Here is a 22,627-nt window from a genome sequence, read left to right on the forward strand (position 1 = left end):
AGGAGGATCTTGAGTTTGAGGTCAGCCTCAGCAACTTAGTGAGACCAAAAACAACCAACAAACAAACAAAAAAATGCCTCCTCTAACTCCTTTTTATGCTTCTTCCCCACTATCCTTCCACTCTGGTAACCACTAAACCACTCTCCCTTCTCTGAGATTAATTTTTTTTTAATTTTTATTTATTTATTCATTTATTTTAGTTTCCATGGATGAGAACATGAAGTATTTGTCTTTCTGTTTCTGATTTATTACATTTAATGTTTTTAGTTCCATCTATATTGATGCAAGTGACAGAATTTCATTCTTTTAATGGCTGAATAAGGTTCCATTGCATATGTGTACCACATTTTCTTTATCAATTTGTCCACTGATGTCTCCACCTCTTGGTTATTGGAAATGATACTGCATTAGGCACACAGAGCAGTGTCTCCTTGATAGAATGATTTCATTTCCTTTGGGTATAAATGCAGTAGTGGGAATTATTGAATCATATAGAAATTCTACTTCTTGTTTTCTAAGGAGCTTTCAGAGTGTTTTCCATAATGACTGTATGAATTTACATTCCCACAGTGTAGGAGTTGGTGAGCACTTGTTTGTTTGTTTTATATGTTTGATAATAGCCACTCTAACTGGAATAAGATATGACTTGGGCTTTCATTTCCTTGATGATTAGTGAGGTTGAGCATCTTCTCATGTACATTTTTCTTTTGAGAAATGTCTATTCACATCATTCAACAATTTTTATTTAATGGGGTTGTGTGGATTTTTGTTATTGAGTAGTTTGAATTTAGCCAAAGAAATTTTTTTTAAAAAAATCTCTTCAATGAAAATCACAAATTACTCATGAAAGAAATTCTAGAGGACACATACACACACACACACTCTTGAAAAGATATCCCATGTTCATGGATTGAAAGAATTAACACTGTTAAAATGTCCATACTACCAAAAACAGTCTACAGATTAAATGCAACCCACATCAAATACCAATGACATCCTTCACAGAAGAAAAATTCTAAAATTCCTTTGGGACCCAGACTATCCAAAGCAACCTTGAGAAGGAAAAAAAAAACAGTTAGAGGCATCACAATACCTGACTTCAAAACACCCTACAAAACTATAATCAAAATGACATGGTGCTGGCATAAAAACAGAGACATAGACGAATGGAACAGAATAAAGAGCTCAAAAATTAATCCACATGCATAATCCATTCCAATTTTTTTTCTACCAGGGATTGAATCCAGGGGTGCTTAATCATTGAGCTACATCCCAGCCTCTTTATTGTTTATTTTGAGACAGGATCTTGCTAAATTGCTTAGGGCCTTGCTAAGTTGCTGAGGGAGACTTTGAACTTGCAATCCTCCTGCCTCAGCCTCCTGAGCTGCTGTCACCACTGATTTTTGACAAGGTACCAAAAATATAAATTGAAGAAAGAATAGTCTCTTCAATACACAGTGCAAGGAAAACTGGATATCCATGTGCAGAAAAAGGAAACTGATCTCTGTCTATTGCCAAATTCAAAAATCAATTCAATATGGACCAAAGACCTAAATGTAAGACCTGAAATGTAAGACTAGAAGAAAACAAAGGAAGTACTTCAAGACGTTGTTATAGGCAATGATTTTTTAGATAACACCTCAAAGGCACAGGCATCAAAAGCAAAAATAGACAAATGGGATTATATCAAGCTAAGAAGCTTCTGCACAGCAAAGGAAAAGTGAACAAAGTGAGAAGACAGGCAGCATATGGGAAAAATATTTGTAGACCATGTGTTTACATATTCTTAGATGATATCACTGCTTTGTTGGTGGTTTTAAGTGAGCCTAAGTGGTCCTGGAGGACACTTTTCTCATTCAACAGTTTAATTTTGAGACCTGTCCATAATAATACATTTAGAATCTCACACATTCATTTTAAGTGCTATATTTATTTTATTCCATCACACAATGATACCACAACTTATTTATCCATCCCTTTACTAATAGACATTTGGATGCTTTTCACATTTTGCTTTTTAAATAATTTTGATAGTTTACAGAATTCTCTCTGCTATGCTAGGATCTTTATTTTTTCCCACAATAATTTTAGGATAACATGGACAGGTTTCACTGGGAGGGATCCCTTAGGGAATCTTCATTAGAGTTGCACTGATAATTTTATAATGTCATTTGGGAAGGATGAATCTCTTTTGAATCATGACTTCTGATTCAGGAACAGGCTTACTCTCATTCACTTAGGTCTTTTGTTCCTTTTTATTTTTTAATTCTTTTTTATGTTGATGGACCTTTATTTTATTCATTTATTTCTATGTGGTGCTGAGAATCAAATCCAGTGCCTCACACATGCTAGGCAAGTGCTCTGCCACTGAGCTATAGCTCCAGCCCAGGTGTTTTATTCTACAACTAATTTTCTACCTGAATATTTTGACATCATTTAGTGGATTTATATTACCTTGTTGTTATATTGCTATTGTGAGTGGTGCCCCCACCCTTTTCGATCATGTTTATTTTTGATATAAAGGAAAGCCATAGGTTTTGTACATTGATCTCATACCTAGCGACTTTGATGAATTTGCCTACAAAATTTCATATTCATTTATAGATTTGCTTCTGGGCTTTTTTTTTTTGGTGTAAACAGACACATTTTGTATTTTCAGTAGTTGTATCTCATTTCATTTTCTTATTGTATGCACTAGGGCTTTGAGCCTAACAGAAGGGTCAGCAAGCATATTGTCTAGTTCTTATACTTAATGTAAATACTTCTAGAGACTTCTAGAGAATTCTTTCCAAGAATAGGGAAGAGGGAGAGCATGGCTCTGGTCTCCAGGGAGGCTGCAGGAGGCTGGTCTCTTGGACTTGTTGGTCCCTTGGTTACATGGGGGAGGCATTCCGGGTTATTTCACCTGTGGGGCAACACTTTCTTTCTCCTGGTGATTCAGCCCCAGATCCCTGCCTGCCCCACCCTGGGGTGTGACCCTCCCTTCCTGGGAGAATCACATGCCCCATCCTCAGGCATCAAGGCCTACATTCTGTTCAGCACCACGGGGCCCTTGAGCACCAGCTCCTGTTCAGGCCTCTCACCTCCCATTTCCTTTTTGGTTTTGGCCCCTGAGATTTTTCCTAAACTAACTTTTGAACTTGGCTCTGTGTCCATGAACTATATGGTTACTCATTTATTTAGACTTTTTTCCCTGTTCTGTTTGTTCTTTTCTCTCTTTCTCCCCCACCCTTTTCTCATTCCATGTAATCCTCTACCATTTGAAATGTGGATGCCTGTTGTTTTTTTTTTTTTCCTGGAAATTTTCCTGTGCATATTTAACTTAACAAAGTCTAATGTTGACTTCCCTCCCAAGTAGCAAAAGGTCTTTTGAACACTCTCCTCCTATCCCTCTGGTTTTAAATACAATTGTTATCCAGTTCTGTCTTTTTAAACCCACGTATTTAGTAGTATACATGCTTGGCATATGCAAAGCTCAGAATATGGCTTCTTTATTTATTTATTTATTTTAGTTTTCGGCGGACACAACATCTTTGTTTGTATGTGGTGCTGAGGATCGAACCTGGGCCGCACGCCTGCCAGGCGAGCGCGCTACTGCTTGAGCCACATTCCCAGCCCCAGAATATGGCTTCTTTTGGCTAGTTCCAAGGTCCCCAGGTTGCTTAGAACTGAGTATAGGACAGGAGACTGTCAATCCTATGGGTGTGCAACTGGTGTCTTCTCACCACGAGCAGGCTGTCCAGGGCACTGGCCTGGCCTTCATCGTCTACACTGAGGCCATTAAAAACATGGAGGTGTCCCAGCTGTGGTCCGTCCTCTACTTCTTCATGCTGCTGGTCCTGGGCATCGGGAGCATGCTGGGAAACACGGCAGCCATCCTCACCCCTCTGACTGACAGCAAGCTCATTACCAGCCACCTGCCCAAGGAGGCCATCTCAGGTCAGTGGGCTAGCCAGTGGAAGAGGTTGGGTTAGGGTGGGCTGGGAGGCAACGTCAAGTCAAGGCTAAGTTTCCGCAAGGGCCCTGTGCTTCTCAAGACGGCCCCAGGTGACAGAAGCAACCTCACTACAGTCCTGTGCTTCCTTAGCTGCTTGTCACCTGAGACCTGTGAGTCAGCCTGTGCCTTCCCTTCTCAACATCCCAGGAAAGATCACCCAAAACTTCAATCCTGCCCCACCTCCCCAACTTGACACTACAGCATGGGAGAGAGAGTATTTCAGTGTTTGGGTCAGCTTTTTCACGGCCGTGACTAAAAGGACCCAACCAGAACAATTGTAGAGGAGGAAAAGTTTATCTGGGGGCTCACAGTTTCAGAGGTCTCAGTCTACAGACAGCAGACTCCATTCCTTGGGGCTCAAGGTGGGACTGAATGTGATGGCAGAAATGTGTGACAGAGGGAAGTAGCTCACATGATGACCAGGAAGCAGAGAGAGAGAGAGAGAGAGAGGTCTCCACTTGTCAAATACAAAAATACACCCAAAGCCACGCCCCCAATGCCCCACCTCCTAGCCACACCCACCTACCTTTAGTTACCACTCAGTTAATCGCATCAGGGGATTCATTCACTGATGGAGTTAAAGCTTTCACAACCCAACCCTTCTCCTCTGAACCTTCTTGCACTGTCTCACACGTGAGTTTTTGAGGGACCCTTCACATCCCAACCATAAGGTTCAGCTTCTGTTCATTGAAGCATCACGAATACAAGCATATATTACTTAAGGACGCTGCAATGAATTTTTACCTATAGGTCCTTCCAAATATCCACCACCTAGGTCAAGAACTTTGCCCGGACCCCAGAGAGCTCCTTCTCAGATTCCTTCCCAGGCAATAAGTGTGCCTACAGCCCTCCCCTATTCTGAGTCCTACCATTTTAGTTCTCTCTGCACTGTCCTTGAACTGTGGATCAATGAAGTCTGTTATCTTCATTCAAAAACCGTGAAATCCACCGTGTGGTCATGGGCAGCAATTGCCAGACACTCTTCCTGTCGTACAATAAGCCATTGAAAGAGCGCAGTTTCTCCATCCATTCAGCTTTCCTTGGGATCATTAGTGAAGGAACCAGCTTCTCCCAGAACATCTTCCCTGGCTTGGTTCTACCACTATTCCCACCAGTCATGAGGACCAAGTAGCCTGGCCCTCTGCCTGTGCCATGGCTGGCGCCACGCCTCCACCACACCCAGGGTGATCCAAACCCAGGTCCCCTCCCATCTCCTTCAAGTCCTGACCCCCTTAATTGGATCCACCTGCCTTTCTTGAGGGTCTGCTTGCACTTAGCATCCTGCTTGGAATCCTGTCTCTGCATCCAGCATGTGTGCAAGCAGCTCCCTAGACAGCACTTACCCCTTTTTCCTGGTGCTATCCCTTGAAGATGGCAGTGGGGGCTCAGGGGCCATCACTGTCTGGTGTGCAATGGAAAGGAGTGGGAGCTTAGGCTTCAAACCCCTCCTGGGGTCCCCAAGACAGGAGGCAACTGAAGGAGACGGGGACAAAATCCAGATTCTGGAGGCTGAGGCACCTGTGTCTGAATCCTGACTCTGCCACCGTGTGCTGTGGGCCGTTGGATGAATTGTTTGACATCTCTGAGCCTTAGCTTCCCACTGGGAAAGTGATTCCTGATACCTGCCTGGCAGGTTTAAGGATACAATTCATAGCCAGTGCCTGGTACATAGTAGGAGCTGGGTAAACCCTAAGTTTCTTCCCCACTCTGGTGGTATGAAAGATATCTCCAGGAAGTCCTGATGGAGATCCCTACCTCACATTCAAGCCTCTTCCCTGATTGACTGTCTGTGAGCTCTGGGGCTGAGTGGATGGGATCAATATCATCCCCAGCCCCACAGCCCAGGTGAGAGTCCCCAAAGAGCAAATGCTCACCACGCTCACTTTCCCAAGGAGCCTAGCGTCACCCTCTCCCAATCCATGTGGATGAACCCATTGGCTAGAGTCCCCTTAGGAGTCCATGGCTCCTGCTGCCTCATGAAGAATCGGATGCGTGGGCAGAGGTGTGGGCAGATGAGCCCATGGTCTTGTGCCCCCAGGTCTTCTGTGCCTCATCAGCTGTGCCGTCGGCTTGGTGTTCACCATGGAGGCCGGAAACTACTGGTTTGACATATTCAATGAATATGCGGCCACACTGTCCCTGCTGCTCATCGTCCTGGTGGAGACGATCGCCTTGTGTTACGTGTACGGGCTGAGGAGGTGAGCGGGCTCCAGCCCTTGCCAGCTACGTGGGGGAAATGCAGTGGAAGGGGGACAACCCACAAGAAAAATCGCCCCGACTCAATGTCATTTCACTCCCAGAGGTTGGCCCTTTGCCTTTGGATCTCAGCTACTTCTCTGCCTCGCTTCACTCTGTTATAGGAAGTTTCCCAGCTGACCCTGCTGGACCCCACAGCTTAACTCGGTGGAGAATTTTTATACCTCCAGGTCTTAGATGCCCCGATCATTGGCTAACATCAGTGTTTTTCAAGGACTTGGACCAAAGTCCATTGAGAACTAGGAATTTTGGCAAATTCAAAATGTGGTCAGGTTCTCAACCCCGCTGCCCAGGCTGGCACAGCAATGTGGCCCGTCTCCCCAGGTCATGAAGTGGGCAGCTGGGCTCACAACCCCTGGCCTACAGCAACTTTCAAACTTGAATGTGCCTCACAGCCACCCGGGGGCTCATGCAAACAAGGGTTGCAGGGCCCCACCGGAGGTTCTGGTTAAGGAGTCTGGGGTGAGGGACGAGAGTTCTCATTTTAAGCCAGGTGCAGTGGAGCACACCTGCAATCCCAGGGACTCGGGAGGCTGAGGCAGGAGGATCTCAAGTCAAGCCCAGCCTGGGCAACTTAGACCCTGTCTCAAAAAACAAAAAAAGGTCTGGGGATGTAAGTCAGTGGCAGAGCACCTGGATTCAATCTCCAGTACCAAAAAATGAATGAAAAGAGAGTTCTCATTTTTGCATGTCCCCAGGTAGTCTGGGGCCACACTTTGAGACATGGTCTAGTGCCATACTCCTCCAATTGTGGTCCCTTGAACAGCAGCAGCAGCAGCAAGGAGCAGACAGCCTGCTAGAACCTGAGGACCTCAGGCTACCCAGTGCCACTGAGGCAGCTCATCTAATTAACATGCTCTGAGCACATGGCAGGCGCTGCTCCAGCGTGAGCTGGGATCAGGGGACCAGGCCACTTTGTCTTACCTCCTCTTTCCCCAGTGTCTTCTGATGTTCCACACTGGTTTGGGATGGAAAGGGAGACCAGCTGCAGCATTCTAGCAGGCTGGAGGTCCCTTGAGAGGCATTCCTCACTGTGCCTGGAACAGCTGAGATTTCCCGACATGCCAAGGGATTGTCCACAATCAGTGCATCTCAGGACATAAGTTGAAGCCAGCTGGCTGTCTTTCCTGTAGCTCTCACGGAACCCGGAAGACACTTGAGATTCACAGACAGGGGTTATAATCTGCAGCATTCCCAAAACCTACTTGGCTCTTTAAAAAAAAAAAAAAAAAAAAAAAAAAAAAAAAAATATATATATATATATATATATATATATATATATATTAGATACCTTTTATTTATTTTTATGTGGTGCTGAGGATCGAACCCAGTGCCTCATCACATGTGCTGGGCAAGTGCTCTACCACTGAGCCAGGACCCCAGCCCCCACTCTCGGCCATTCTACCCTCCCCTCTTCTCCCTTTCACATCTCATAACATTTTGAGGACACTAGCATGAGGGTGACCAAGTCTTCCATTTTCCCCAGCATCAAAGGATTTCCTGGGATACAGGCCTCTCGGTACTAAATCCAGGAAAGTCCCCAGTAGAATGGGACAGATTGGTCACCTAGAAAATGCCAGTCTAGAAGGAGCAATTGGTCCCTAAAGAGGGTGTTTCAGAGCAAAGGGAGAAGCCTGGGGAGAGAGGAACGGAACTTTGGGTTCACTGGAGGTTATGGGGAGGGGAACAAGCCCCATCAGAAGAGTGGTGGGAAGGCAGGAGGGACAGAGAAGAAAAACCGAGCTCCAGTTTGGAAGGACTTGTAATGAGTGGCCAGGAGAGGACTCTTCTGCTCGCTGAGGGCGCAGCGCCATCTAGTGAACTTCTGAGGGAGTGTCCTGCCTCCGCTTCTGCAGCCTGCTCTTCCCACCTTCCTCTCCAGGAGTGGCTAGGGGTGAGAGGGACACCCTCTCACCTGGGCTCTAGAATACAGCTCAGTGACAGATGGCTTGCCTAAAATTCTCGAGGCCCTAGGTTTGATCCCCTTTACCCAAAACTCCACACTGGGGTTAGATGCAGGGAGGCAGGGGCTGTGACCACTGCTGGTGACAGTGACATCTTGCCTCACCCCAGCCTTCCTGCCAAGGTGGCTTCTCCCACAGTGAGTAGCAGATTTTAAGGCAGGAGGAGCTCTGCCACCTGGGTGCCTTCAGTGAGTCCCAGCCCAACCCTGGGCCTCAGTCTCCTCCCCTGTAAAATGGGGAGAGGAGTTGGGCCAACATGTCCCTAAGTGCTAAAGTACACATGTGGGTCCTGGAACAGGATCTGATCGGCCTGTGGAGGAGTACTGCTGTGTGCTGCTACGTTAGTGTGCAGCCAGAGTGGGAGTGCTGTTGGCCTGCAGCCTCCAGCTTCTGGAAAGCACGGCCCTGGCTCCTCTGGGCCCACTCCTCCAGCTCTTCCTGGCCAGGGTCCAGGCCCTTTGGGGCCAAGGCCAGACTCTCTGCTACAAGACCTGCTGTTCGCAAGCATAAAGCAATTCTGCTCTGTGGGTCCTGGGAGCGTTTCTAATGGGCAGTAGAGCCACCTGGATGGGAGTGGAGGGGAAGCAAAACCACCTGAGGGCCCCGTCCTTGAAGACAGACTGGATTGCTAGTCCCCATGCACCCTGTCCCCACTGTCACTGGGAGCTGCCTTCTGATCTACTCTGGCAGCCAGTACCAGGAAGATGTCTCCTGGTGTCCTCCTATCACCCCGCTTAGGCAGCCTCAGCCCTTTTCCCCTTGCCCCTGCTAGAAGGGGTCGGAGAGGCACCCGGGGTGATGTTCAAACATAAATGGTGCCCCAAACAAAATCTTCCTAAGTGATGGGGTATGCAGACTGGACCCCTCTCACCTCCAGAAGCATCAATAACCCAGACTTTCTCTCCCCATGATCCATATAGATTTGAAAATGAACTTCAGGCCATGACTGGCAGAGCCCTCAACTGGTACTGGAAGGCCATGTGGGCCTGTGTGAGCCCGCTGCTCATCATCGGTCTCTTACTCTTCTACCTGAGTGACTACATCCTCACAGGGACCCTGCAGTACCAAGCCTGGGATGCCACCCAGGTATCTGCTGTCCCCACAGGACAGGCCTGGCCACACCAAAACACAGCTTTTAGTTCTCTGACACCCGCTGTGGTATGAGGAGGTTATGGGTCACAACATGAAAACCTCACCAAGGTATTTTACAAATGCTCAGTCCAGGACAGCAAAGCCGGGTATGTTTTTAAATGTGTCCCAGTGATGAGACAGTCTCCTCTGGAGCATCCCAGTGGACCTTTACCTGGGTATTGAGAAAGTGTCCCTGAAAAGGCTGCTGGTTCCTGACTCCTGGGCAGGAAACTCCTCCTCCATACAGGTATCTGGGTGCCACATTGAACAGAGATACAGAACACATTTACCACCACAGAAAGTTCTAGTCTGGGTTCAAGGTGGACCTACATTTAGGTGCCCTGAGTGAGGTGTCAGATTATCCCTATTTATGGAAGAGTGAGAAGCGGGCTCCTAGCACATTTGCTGTGAACTGCAGGGTTGGGGTGGCCTCTGGTGTGGCATGGCAGCCCCTCAGGTCTCTTCCCACCCCATGCTGCCTCTTCACCTCCTTGAGGGCTGAGGCCTGGGCATAGTGCTCAGAAGGTTCTATGGAAAGGTTTCCTCTGCTGACACTGTCCCTCCTTGCAGGGTCAGCTGGTGACCAAGGATTACCCGGCATATGCTCTAGCTGTTATTGGGCTGCTTGTGGCATCCTCCACTATGTGCATCCCCCTGGTGGCCCTGGGGATTTTCATCATGCATCGCTATAAGAGGGGAGACACAGCCCCCGTGGCCTGAGAACTGGACCTCCCAGAGACGCCCCGTGTCACAGCTGCTGCAACTGGTGGAAGCGCCTTAGCTGCTTTTAAAATACTTCGGCCTCCAGGATTCACCCCTAGCCTCCAGAGATGACACAAAATTCAGAAGCCACGGAGGAGGAAGATTCCCTGGGAAGAAAGCAGACTGCTCACAAACCCAGCCTCCATCCTTTGCGGGCCCTGAAGGCCACAGCATGCTGCATCCTTGTCACCAAGGTTAAGGCTAGGCTTGAAGATAATTGTTTCCTTGATTCTACAAAGTCCTAGGAGTAAGGCACACTGTGAGCTGAAATTTTACCATAATTCTTTGGGACCCAAATATAAGCAATTTGGTTTTTTGCTGAGGAAACACCAAAATATTAGAGAACAATACTTTTACTTCAGTTGGAGGAGTTTTGAAGTACCTAAGGTGCCACATTTGAATACTGTCGGTGTTTAATTACGCTTTTGTTTTGTTTTACTCAGTGAACATGTGACTTCTGTATTCCCTGTCCACTTTTTACATGTGAAGAAGACTGACTGGCCATCGAGAGAGACCTTTACTGGGCCCCAAAGGGAATTACCTGTCTCTCATCTAAGGTCTCTCACAGTGGTCCAGGACTAGCCCTCTTTACAAAAACTGCCCCAAGTACTGTATGCAACCTCCAAATCCCTGAGGAATATGAACAGATATCCCATCCATGGTGTCTTAGTGCCTTAGAAAAGGTTCTAGAAATTACTGTGAAGATGAAGAGTAAATTTAACTTTCCCATATATTTAAAATGATATTTGGGCATAACAACTCTATAAAGAAAACAAACATCAATTACAGTGTTTATTTATCTGTACATAAGAACTTCTAAAATGTACGTAATTTAAACAGAGCATTTTATTAGTGAAGATACACCATATGTATGATTATAGCATAAGCCCACTATGTGATTCTATTTTACTGTAATAAAGTAGGTTAACATTACCCTGAAGTAGGAGGGTCCCCTTCCTGCCCAGCATTCTGTGCTTCCTTGAGGTCCTGGAATCAGGAGCATTCCTTTGGGTACATTGATACAGACATCTTTGAAGACACTTAAACACCCACTTGGGACATCAGCTGGAGATATCTCTTTTAAACTTATTTTCATGCTATAAATTTCCTTACAGCAAAAATAAATATTAGGAAGGTCTTTTGCTATCTTAGCCACCAGCTTATCAATACTTCCAGCTTCCCCGATGTCTGTTTTTTTGTTCCTTTCAAATGTCTGAACTGCATTTATTTACTCAATACTCAGTCCTCTGGTTTCTCATCTGATGGTTTTCCACACTTGAAGAGTGGGCCCTCCCCAGGCCAAACACCCAGTCTGTTTCATCCTTAAGGGCCTGTCCCCTCCTCTTGACCTCCAGATGTGGTCACTGTCCTAGGACACAGTGCCACCCCCTCCTGCAGTCAGTCACAGGCAGTGGGAGCCTGTCAACTCTGAAGTCAGCCTCAGAGGTGAAAAGAGAAAGGTCGACGTATGACTGCTTCACTCAGGCCTGCACTCTTCCAGTGCACCCCTGCCACCACCCATCCCCATCCACCACCCATTCCCATCTACTCCCATTCCCATCCACCTGGGAGCACTGCAAACTCCAGACGGCCACATCCTACAGAAAATTTTAAGATTTTAAAACTTCTCAGGTGATTCCAATGTGCAGCAAAATCTGAAAGCCAGGCCCCATTTAAGATGGAAAGAAAATGGTGGTATATTTAGTTACATCAATAAGGACTTCTAACATCGGAAAGCATTTCCAATTATGGGGAAAAGGCACTTCTGCGGAATAACCGCTCATGGAAATCAGAGAGAGAACGCAACACAAGGCTCCTTGACTCATGTGGTTATATCCCAAAAAAACCCTTGAGTTAAAACACCCAAAGTTAAAAACATGATTACCCCTCACTTACCAACCCTCAGCTCAGCAGCACAGCGCTCTGTGTTGTGTAGGATGCTGACCTTGGTGACCCTGTGGCTGCAAGCTGCTCACATGCCCCAAGTACCATGTAGCATCTCACTAGTGTGGTCAAACCTTAAGACACAGTTTCTACTGGATGCATGTGGCTTTCACACCGTCACAGAGCAAAAATATCCCAGGTCACACCAGCATCAGTCAGACGATGATGTCTGTATGTAATCTGTTCCAGGCAATAATGTCTCTGGTTTGACTGAAATTTTACTCTGGCTTCTGTGAACTTCACGAAGAGCAGGACACTTCTCAGTAATCCTCTTGGGCCAGTAGTAAGTCTTGTTTTAGAAAAGTTTTTTTGCTGTTTGCTAGGTACTGCACAAAAATGGTAGTCTAGGGACTTGTCCACCCACCCTCCAATAGGAGGAAAGGGACATTCCATCCTTGTCACTTAACAGTGACCATGGCATCATGGCCAGATGGTGGACTCTGGAAACTTCCTATTCATGCTGGAAGTAGAACTACCTTGGACTTAGCTCCAAGATATCAGGTAGGGGAAAAATTGTTTTTTATCCACTGTCGTTGTCAATAAAACGTTAAACAAGTATATCTGTAGTTGGGATTTTTTCGTCATTTACTCATACAGTACCAGACCTCTCTGTACACAAGAGATCCTTTCATCATATAAGCACAAAAGCTAATTCCGAAAAGTGGAAAATAAAGAAAAGGCAGAGACTCAGTAAGTCTTTTTTTTTTTTTTTTTTTCCCTGTCACCCCTTCCCATGTTCACCTTCTCACGTAGCCAGTAAAACGACACCATCATGGAGCATGAAGTCGGCCCCAGGAGGAGATGAGGGTTCAGTTCCATGAGAAAAGTTAGGAAAACTATTTCCAATGAGCTGGATTTACAATAGAGTGGAAGGTCTTCTGAATTGTGAGGATTCCTTCTAACCCTCAAGAATGCCCCAGAACGAAACATTACATTTAACTGGGGATACATAATATGTCCTAAACTAGAAGACACACAAAGAAATGTGAAAGGGAAAATAAACTGTTTTAAAGGAAGACAGCCAGGGGTTAAGGACAACAGCAGCATGGCACACCACCTGTGTCTGTGTAACCACGACTTCCTCCTTCCTCTCCTCCCCTTTTGAGCCAATTTGCTACAGAGCTTCAAATAATCACTACATGTTGGATTTGGTGTAAGCCCAACCTCCCCAGGAAATGACTTGATTGCCTCCAAAACTAGCTCTGGCCTCAGAATATTCTTCTCTCCCTACTATGATAGGCAGACTAACAAGATGTCCCTGTCTCCTGGTGTTCATGCCTTCATAAATTCTCCCCTTGAATGAGCTGGATTCAGTGATGACTTCTGCATAGAATAAAAAGTGGTGGGATAACACTTCCAAGATTAGATCATAGAAGACTGTGACTTCCATCTTGCTAGCAGACATTACTGTTGGCTTTGACGAACCAAACTACTACACTGTAGAGGACCACGTGGCAAGAAACTGAGAGTGACTTCCAGCCAACAGCCAGCAGCCTGTGAGGACTGCATCTTGACAACCAATGGGGTAATCTTGAAAGTGGACCCAGATGAATCCTATTAGCAGCCTTTGTAGAAGACCCTGAAGCAGGAGGCAGAACTGAAATGCCCAAATTTCTGATGCACAAGAACTATGAGACGATGAAAAAGGTAAATGGAAAACAGGATCTCAGAAGCTATTGACTCTGTTTACTTATATTGTCTAAATTTTCCATAATGATCATGCATTGCTTTGAGATTAAAAAAAAAAGTTAGAAAAACTCATCTTCAAGATAAAGTATAGGAACAAACAAAACCAACAGTAGTTAAAAAAGAATATGACATTTTATTTTCACTTAAGGATGTACAGTACATGAATTAAGAAATAAAATCATTGCAGGGTTCTGAAATATTGATAGCTTATGACCTAACATACCAATAAGTCCATTCCCTGCAAAGCAGCCACATTAGCGGTTCAGATTTGGTCTTTGATGCAGTTGGTTTCACATCATTACTGTGAAATGCCCAGTAGCATTTGGATAATATATTACAGTAGACATGAGCTATGTGTCAATATTCCATCTTTGGAACAAATTATGCTTATTTACATGTTAGGAATAGGTGGCTCTATCTACTTACCCTACTGTGAGTTTTAATGACTGATTTTAAGCTACACAGCATTTTCCCAGCTATTATTTCTTTCAGAGTTTCTAAAAGCAACAATTCTTATTAATGTTTTAAAAGATTATGTTGAAAAAGATAATGTTAAAATAAAGGCGCTTTTAGAAATATTTAAGGACAACATAAGGAAAAAACCTGTACATATTTTCAAGCAAAACACTGAAATATCGTAGCAGTGTTTAATCAAATTGTTTCAAAATAGTGGTAATTACACTACCTTACATACTGTACTATTATCTAAACCTCATAATTACAATTTGAATATACAATCTGACTTACAATTACAACTATGCACAGCTTCTGAAGCATATTTTTCAGGTTTGTTTTTGCACATGAATTGAAGTTGAGTTGGTCCTTGATTTGGAGAACTATAACTACCTGGAAGCACTAAATTTTAGACACACTTATTGATAGCCAACAAAAAAAAAAAAACGTGACAGAGAGAAAAGCAATAATAACATGCGTGGAAAAGCAGCTGTTGCCCCAAGTGCAATATCAGATATAGCACGACACCCCCTCAGAGGCCTCTGGGTCTCAATGAAAAACCCCCAAAGAAATCAAAATGTACAGGAGGAAGCAGCTGGCTAGTCAAGGGTATTTCCTACAATGGGGCAATCCTTAAAAAGTAGAGGCTTTGGACCTTTAGCATAAGAGAGACTTTCCATTCTTTGATTCCATTCACAACTGGTAAAGAAGACAGAAGTCTGTCTTGACCCTTCATTACACGTAAACTGCTGTGCACTGAAGCAGCTCAAGCTGACTGAGGCCGAGGCAGCCCACTGGAAACTGAAGAACCCAGACCCCCATCCTCCTGCACCTTCCTGTGAGTCACAGACTATATCATGAAGCTATCTGATGTAAGTAAGAGTCTTACATTTTATAGACATGGTAGAGTTAGCTCATTATTAAACTTTGAAGAAAAGTCCAAAGGTGAGGCAAAGTATGCTTGCTAACGGTGACTGCACCTACAATGACAATAACAAAACAGCTAGAAAAATAATTTTACTGTTTTAAATAATGAAAGAAGCTAATTTTTTTAAAATATATTACTCATCTGCAACAGCTGATTAACTTGACAATGAGTCGAGTCCTTCTTTTCAGTGAGCTCAATTCAGGTTATTTTTCAATTATAATATAGCTTCAAATTATAAATATAACCATCCCAATAGTAAAGAGATCATCAAGGCAGTAACATCAGATCAATTCTAAGTCATCATTCCACACAGAGCACAAGAGGTGCTTTTGAAAAAAGGCTTTAAAAAGACAGTGGCTGATGTGGAAAGCGGGTCAGTAAAGACTCCAGTTCTGTATCATGGAATCTTCCAAGCCAAGCCGCTTTCCACAAACACAAATTCAGTCTATCTTTTCTTTCTGGACCAATCTAGGAGCATCAACAAAATCTTTGCCATTATAAAGAATAATAAAAAATGTTCCAATGCTTGCAACTCCCCAGAAAAGTACATAAGCCAGTGTTTCTGTCCACGTGTCACCTGTTGATGAAAAAAAAAAAAAAAAAAAAGAGTTGATAAATAAAGTCACTCACTGATATCAAATCCAGGAGTAAGGTGTCTAGTATGTCCTCACAACATTAAAGCTTATCAGCCCATCCTCAAGAAAAATGTACAAACCTCTTAATTAAGATTTAAACCAGCAGTTCTCAAACTCTCATTAGTTCTAGAATCTTCTGCAGGCCTTGATGAACTATCAACTCCTGGGCTCTAAGAATTTATACTTCTAACAAGTTCCCAGATGATGCTGATGCCACACTCTGACAACCAATGGACTAAACTCTTTCACATTATATCTCACAAATGATAAATGAAAATTCTGAGATTACAAACTTTAATACTATAAGAAACTACTAAAATACACTTTATAAAATATGTTTCAGACATAGGATATATTCAAATATATAACACAAAACATAACAACATATTTTAATAATATTTAGCACGACTCTACTGGTGGCATTTTTCAAAGTCTGGAGTTCATGAAGGATATAGTAGCAAACCAGTAGGCAAAGATCTATTTCATTTTACTCCTGGAACAATTGAGCTTGGGGTCACTTCTCTCCTACAACTGTACTGGCCTCATCTGTAGGCAGTGCAACACAAACAGAGGCCGACAAGGAAGGCCAACATCTGGACTCTCCCCTTCCACCCTGGCAGAGTTTGTGCTGTGCTTGTTTTTCATGCCCTTGAAAACCACAGCAGGGGCTAGAGATCAGACACCATCATCATGCCCAAATATGTCAAAGTTCATTATTTACAGCAATTAACTGACATGAGATGTTACCATCTACAGTACCCGATCTCGTTTTGCTAAATATACCCCAAAACTCGCATACTCATAATTTTCACAGCCCTAAACTTAACAATTCTTGACAAAAGAAGAAAGGCAGCTGCTCAGAAGCTGTTGGACATTCCCCCAAAGAGTTCTCTTCTGCAAGCTGAGCTCTTGGTGTTAACTTTCCAGCTGCTCTCACGGTTCTTTATGTAAAATGGCACAGTAAACAAAACAAGACTGACTGACAGTGGAGTGGCTCTCAGGAAAAGGCTTCCAGTGGGCATTGTTTTTAAGAAAGAAGCCAGGATCTAGTGGGTGAATGAACCAGCCTTTGGTTGCTGGCTCTAGATCATTCTGTCCTCTTCCTTTTTGCCATAAAACCTGACATAGGACTTGTAGTGATGCCAGAGGTAATTCCTGTGCCCTCAACCTATTTTTATCCTGTGAGCTAAGAATGGATTTTGATTTTAAAGGGCTGTAAAAACAAAAACAAAAAGTATATGACAGAGACAGCATGTAATCCATAAGGACAAAAATATTTACTATCTGGCTCTTTACAGAAAAAGCGTGCTAACTAGAGTGATAAACAGGATGGTTCCTTCCTCCTACCCATCATTCCAGTGGTGACAGTCTGCCATGTGTAACAGGAAGGGAACACAGAGATGAACAGGCACTGAGCCTCCCCCTCAAGAAGCTGCCAGAAACAGCAGTGGAGGTGGGGATGGTAGTTGAATAAATCCTTAGTTCTGTATACATCTGAGGGCTTACTACATCTTCAATATTGGAAATGAAACAGTAAGACATATTCTCTGCCCTCAGAAAGTTGCTGATCTGGCTGGGCACAGTGGCACATGCCTGTAATCCCAGAGGCCCAGGAGGCTGAGGCAAGAGGATTGTGAGTTCAAAGCCAGCCTCAGCAACTCAGTGAGACCCTGTCTCTAAATAAAATACAAAAAAGGGCTTCAGTGGCTAACAGGCCCTGGTTTAATTTCCAGTACAAAAAAAAAAAAAAGTTGCTGACCCAATGAAAAAGACAAACAAGTATACATATGATTGCCATAGAGAAATACACACTGGTTCTGCCCAACACTCTAAAAAGGGATTTTACCTCTGAGAGTAAAACCCTAGGTATTTATGAGTTCAAAGAGGAGAATGCTGGAAGAGAGGTATTAAGAGTGCTATGGAAATCCAGAGAAGTAAAGATAACTTCTGTGGAGGTCACAGGGACACTGTCAGAGGGGGCATCTGAGTGGTGCCCTAGTATACGGGATTCAGACAGAAACAAACAAGGCCGGAGGCCAACAACTGAAGGGGCCTCTCTTCCCAGAGTGCCTGAACTTGTGCCTCAGAGGTATGACATATCGAAGTTGGATTCAGCCCAAAGCACAAGTACATAATGCAAGTTGTTCTCCTTTCACTTAATCTTAAATGATTATTAACAAGAGAAAATACTAAGCACAAAAGAAAAAGAAAACAAAGAACTTTCAGTTCAGATTCTTAGGTAATTTTACTTCTAATCTTTTAAAATTTAATGGTAAGTAATATCTTTAATCTATTAATAATGTTTATTTGTCCAATGATAAGTGACTGGTTCAATAATTATATAACCAAAAATGAAGCCATTAAAAGTGAAGAACATGAGAATACTCCTATCGCTCAGTGAAAAAATCAGATTACAAAAATGCATACTATCTCTCTTACAAAAAATATTCACATATTTATAAAGATAAAACATCAAGCTAGGCATGGTGGCACATGCCTATAATCCCAACAATTTGGGAGGCTAAAGCAGGAGGATTATAAGTTCGAGGCCTGCCTCAGCAACTTAGTGAGACCCTGTCTCAAAATAAAAAATTAAAAGGGTTGGGGATGTAGCTCAGTGGTAAAATACCCTAATATTCAATCCCCAGTATCAAAAGAAAAACACAAAAATAAAACATCAAAATGTTGAGTGGTTAACTTCTCTCTGGAAGGCAGGATAATATTTTTTTTCTTTTTTTTGCCTAACTATTTTCTATACTTATTATGTATTACTTTGGTAATAAGAAAAGTTATCAAAATCTTAAGGATAAAACCAAACAGGACTGGCGATATAGCTCAATGGTAGAATGTATGGGTGAGGCTCTGGGTTCAATTCCTAGTACTGCATATAATAAAAAACAAAAATAAAAAATTACTCGGGCTGAGGGTGTATCTCAGTGGTAGAACATTTGCCTAGCCATGCGCAAAGCACTGGGTTTGACCCCTAGCACCACAAAAACAAGCAAACAAAACTGAATTAATTTAAACTACCATATATTTTTTCTTCTTATAACATCAAAACAACTAATCTCATCTACTCCATTCTCCTTCAATTTAAAAAGGTAAACATTAAATGTTGAATGAACTGAAAAATTCAAGTGTATAAGTTCAACATTCTAAGAAATAAAAAATATAAGAATATAAAATAAGAACAGACTTACCAGCCATAAGCAAACAGATAATGCACATCGAAAAGGCAACAACCATAATAATAGGCAACTGGAAAAGATAATAGAAAGAGACACTGTCATTCAAGGTTTGCAACATCAGTTGTGCTTGTTTTGCTTGGAAAAAGAATAAAACTCTTTTGCAGGCTGATAATACATAATATCTTTCTTTTTTTAAACAAACCCCTTATTTAGGGGTTCAATCACAACTCCAAGGCATTTCTCTGCTCCAAATGAAGGCATGCCAAGCAGAAGGAAGTCTCCCAAATGAGAATCCAGGATACCAGGCCTCCCCTCCATCCCAGGGTACTTTGCCCAATAGCATGAGAGGCTCTTGCAAAGTTTGGCAACAGAGGTAAAAAACAAGAGAAGTGCTAAAAGCATACTTTGCCTTCCATTGTTACAAGTTTGTATCTCTGGCAATTCCTCAGTTCTAAGAGGACTGCAGTCTTCCTGAACAAGGAATCCTCCACATTCCCTTGCTTATGTGTTCCCACACAAAATGGATGTGCAAGGGAGTATCAGGGAAAGAAAACAAATGCTCAGTTACTTTACTTTGCACTGTAATCTTCTCTTTAGGGAATCCTAAGTATTTATATTCCATTTAGAATGATAGCATGCACTGGAGAATTGGTACCATCTACCCTTCAGAAACAATGCTTTAAAAACTTGAAAAACATAAAAGTTGCTTACAGCCAGGAATTTCCAGTCCTTTGGAACACTTAAAGGACTATGAGACTCTAATTCATCCACTGAATAGTTCCCAAGAAATAAGTCTATGGAATCCTAGAATAGAGAGAAGGAAATTAGAAACTTCCCAAACTCAATGTGATATTATTATTATTATTTTATTATTATTATTGGGTAATAATGCAAAATTACTACCATCCAATGAACAAAGAAAGCATCAACTAGAAACTTACTTGTCTAAATCCATCAGAAAAGTTGTTCTTGTAATATCGTTTGAGTGAATTCCAACCATCCATTATGAGTCCCAACTGAGTTCTCTTCCCAGTTCTGGTTATAAAAGGTCAGTTTTAAATTACATACTTACACACTAAATTCTTACACTGCTTTAAGGTCATATGTCATGAAACCAAGTGAGTTACAAATATGTTAAAACTCATTACTGAAAATATAGAAATTTCACAAAGAAGTCACTAGCAAGTCTAAGAAATAATACAGTTGTACCTCAGTATCCACGGGGGATCCCAGCAGATATCAAAGTCTGCAGATGCTCAAGTCCTTTATATAAAATGGCGTAATATTTGCATTTGCCCTGCATACATCCTTCCCTACACTTTAAGTCATTTCTGGATAAATAAATAGTTGTTATACTATATTGTCTAGGGAATAATGACAAGGAAAATAGTCTGAACATGCTCAGAACTTTTTTTTTCCTGAATATTTTCAATCTGTGGTTGGTTGAATTCACATATTTAGAACCCATGGATATAGAAGACCAACTGTTTTCTTTTCCTAAAATATCACTAAAGTAGGCAAAAGAAGGAACAGTCCCAGCTACAAAAACAAGAAATATGAAGACAGTCCTACAGCCCAGGTGAAGTGGTATAAAACAGCAAAGAGACTAGAAACTGCATTTTGCTCCCAGGGAATACATGCACTACAGCAGAAAAGACCCAAATGCATTTGTAATGTATTCTAAATGTTATAACTCCTCACCATCAAGTGTGCTCCCTGAAAGCAGCAGCAACGTCACCTGGAAGCTTTTTAGAGCTACAGTTCTCAGGCACACCTCAGATTTGCAGAATCAGGTGAGTGATTCGAGTGCACGATAAAGGCTGAGCAGCACTGCAGAGCTGTGTTCTCAACACCCGCTGTGCATCAGAATCCTCCAGGGAGGCTAAGAACCTACCAGTGTCTGGGCCTTATCTCCCATTAACTCCGACACAACAGGTGCCAAAGTGAGTACTAGGTACTGGTGTTTGGCTGCTGTAGCTGCTGTTCCCCAAAAGTTTCCCACAGGACTCTAAAAGTCACCAGGACTCTGATGAGCAATGCCATTTCAGAAGTGAGGCTTACCTGGTAAAGTCAGTCTTCAAGGCACCGGTTCCTGCATACTGTTTGGCACAAGCATTTGCGTTGTCAGCCCAGGCTGTGACAAAAAGTACAAAGCAGCTGATATGATAAAAGTGACAACCAAATCTCTGAATCCAAAACATTTATTTTGAAATTTGAGCAACTGTGACTCAATTAAAGAAATTACTTGCCATTTTTATAAATCTTCTCAAATTCATCTTGTTCTTCAAGCTTTTGTCCCACGTGCAAAACACCTAGTCTCTAGAATAAGAACCACACCCGTATTTATGTGGAATAGATTTCAGCAGACATGATTTAAGAAGAAAAGGCAGAGACAGTCCTGAAATCCTATCAAATGGATCCTGGCTGTTGGTTGTAAGACAGAGATGCATCCCAAGTACCAGAAACCTTTCTCAGCCAGGGCAAACTGCAAAGACTCTCTTGGGGGCTCCTTTGAGCCCCAGAATCACAGAGAAAGTAGCAGGAGCATATTCAGGGAGAAGGGCATGAGTAAGACTGAGAGCTGCTGTGGGATCTGAGCCACTACTTCCTCCTTCCCTCCCATTCTAACCTTCTACTGCTTTACTCCTCTGCCCTCTCCTAGTTCACCATCCCCAGATGCTCTCACTCCAGTCTCACTATAGCCTACCCTCTATTCCAGGCACCTGTGAGAACCTGATAAATGCTACACATCTACCATCCCCAAGCCATAGGAGTCACTGGGCTCTTGAATCCCCTCTATGGACTCCTCTGTGGTGTCCACTGACCACAGATTAGGAAGTCCTGCCATGGCCTTGGTCTCAGGCCACCCACTCTCTGGGAACCACCATCTTTTTTTCTCACCTCAAATGATAGCTCACTACCTCTCACGGAGAATGGATCATTCTACCCTCAGACACAGCAGGAGCCACCCTCAATGGCTTATAGCTGGTAAAAACACTGCCTTCAGTGGAAGGAGAAAAGCACAACTGGAGAGCCCCCACAATAATGTAATGCTGCTAGAGAAGCTCCTACCAACACAGTCCTGAAGATTTGTCAGGTTTAGAACGTAAAAGACTTAAGGCTGAAGAATCTATTTTAAAAGGTTTTGGTAAATCAGCCATGGAACCAAATCATTCCTAACACTGTTTCTACTGAAAAAGTTCATAAGGACAAGGACATAGTACAATACAAATTAGAGACTTCTCAAATAGGGAACTCACTCCTATGACATGTGTTACTGTAGGATTCAAGAATCATTCATTCTAAAGGAGGTATTTTATCTTCATAATTTCCTCCTGGGTATCATATAATAGTCAGAAATAAAATTGAATACATACTAATTACCTAGGCAGGAAATCATTTGGGATAAACTTTGTCCCCCCCAACAAATGCCAATGTTATTTAGAAACCTGGGTGCTACAAATTTTTAATTGCAAATATAACAGAAAAAGAAATTTTTATCTATTTTTCACATTAGTATAATCTTAGTGGTAAAGCAAAATTCTATCAGAAACTTTTTAGCCAAGAGTTAATATCCCTTGCTAGTAATACAAGAGATGCAAATGAGAACAACTTGGAAGAACTAATTTGTAGAATTAAAAGAGAAAAAAAAAGTTGTTTTAAGTAAAACTAGCTAACAC

General features: G+C 42.9%; 2 protein-coding genes across 3 annotated transcripts in view; one reads left to right on the forward strand and one right to left on the reverse strand.

Moving 5' to 3' along the window:
- Slc6a20 (solute carrier family 6 member 20) overlaps nt 1-12,612 on the forward strand; it is a 48,992-nt gene extending 36,380 nt beyond the window's left edge. The window contains exons 8-11 of one of the 2 annotated variants that reach the window (XM_021734999.3): nt 3,735-3,939; nt 6,036-6,195; nt 9,138-9,303; nt 9,919-12,612. In XM_021734999.3, the coding sequence (XP_021590674.1) occupies nt 3,735-3,939; nt 6,036-6,195; nt 9,138-9,303; nt 9,919-10,068 (681 nt within the window). In that variant the 3' untranslated portion in view covers nt 10,069-12,612. The remainder of the gene's footprint in view (nt 1-3,734; nt 3,940-6,035; nt 6,196-9,137; nt 9,304-9,918) is intronic. The other variant, XM_078037988.1, reaches the window with a different exon arrangement.
- A 1,244-nt stretch (nt 12,613-13,856) lies between these two features.
- Nucleotides 13,857-22,627, reverse strand: part of Sacm1l (SAC1 like phosphatidylinositide phosphatase) — a 56,271-nt gene continuing 47,500 nt past the window's right edge. Inside the window, exons 15-20 of the mRNA XM_005337895.5 lie at nt 21,197-21,266; nt 21,009-21,081; nt 19,889-19,982; nt 19,659-19,751; nt 18,960-19,017; nt 13,857-15,701 (exon numbers count right to left, since the gene is read on the reverse strand). Of these exons, the coding sequence (XP_005337952.1) occupies nt 15,565-15,701; nt 18,960-19,017; nt 19,659-19,751; nt 19,889-19,982; nt 21,009-21,081; nt 21,197-21,266 (525 nt within the window). The 3' untranslated portion in view covers nt 13,857-15,564. The remainder of the gene's footprint in view (nt 15,702-18,959; nt 19,018-19,658; nt 19,752-19,888; nt 19,983-21,008; nt 21,082-21,196; nt 21,267-22,627) is intronic.

The sequence above is a fragment of the Ictidomys tridecemlineatus genome, chromosome 2 (genome assembly GCF_052094955.1).
Source record: "Ictidomys tridecemlineatus isolate mIctTri1 chromosome 2, mIctTri1.hap1, whole genome shotgun sequence".
Classification (NCBI taxonomy): Eukaryota; Metazoa; Chordata; class Mammalia; order Rodentia; family Sciuridae; genus Ictidomys; species Ictidomys tridecemlineatus.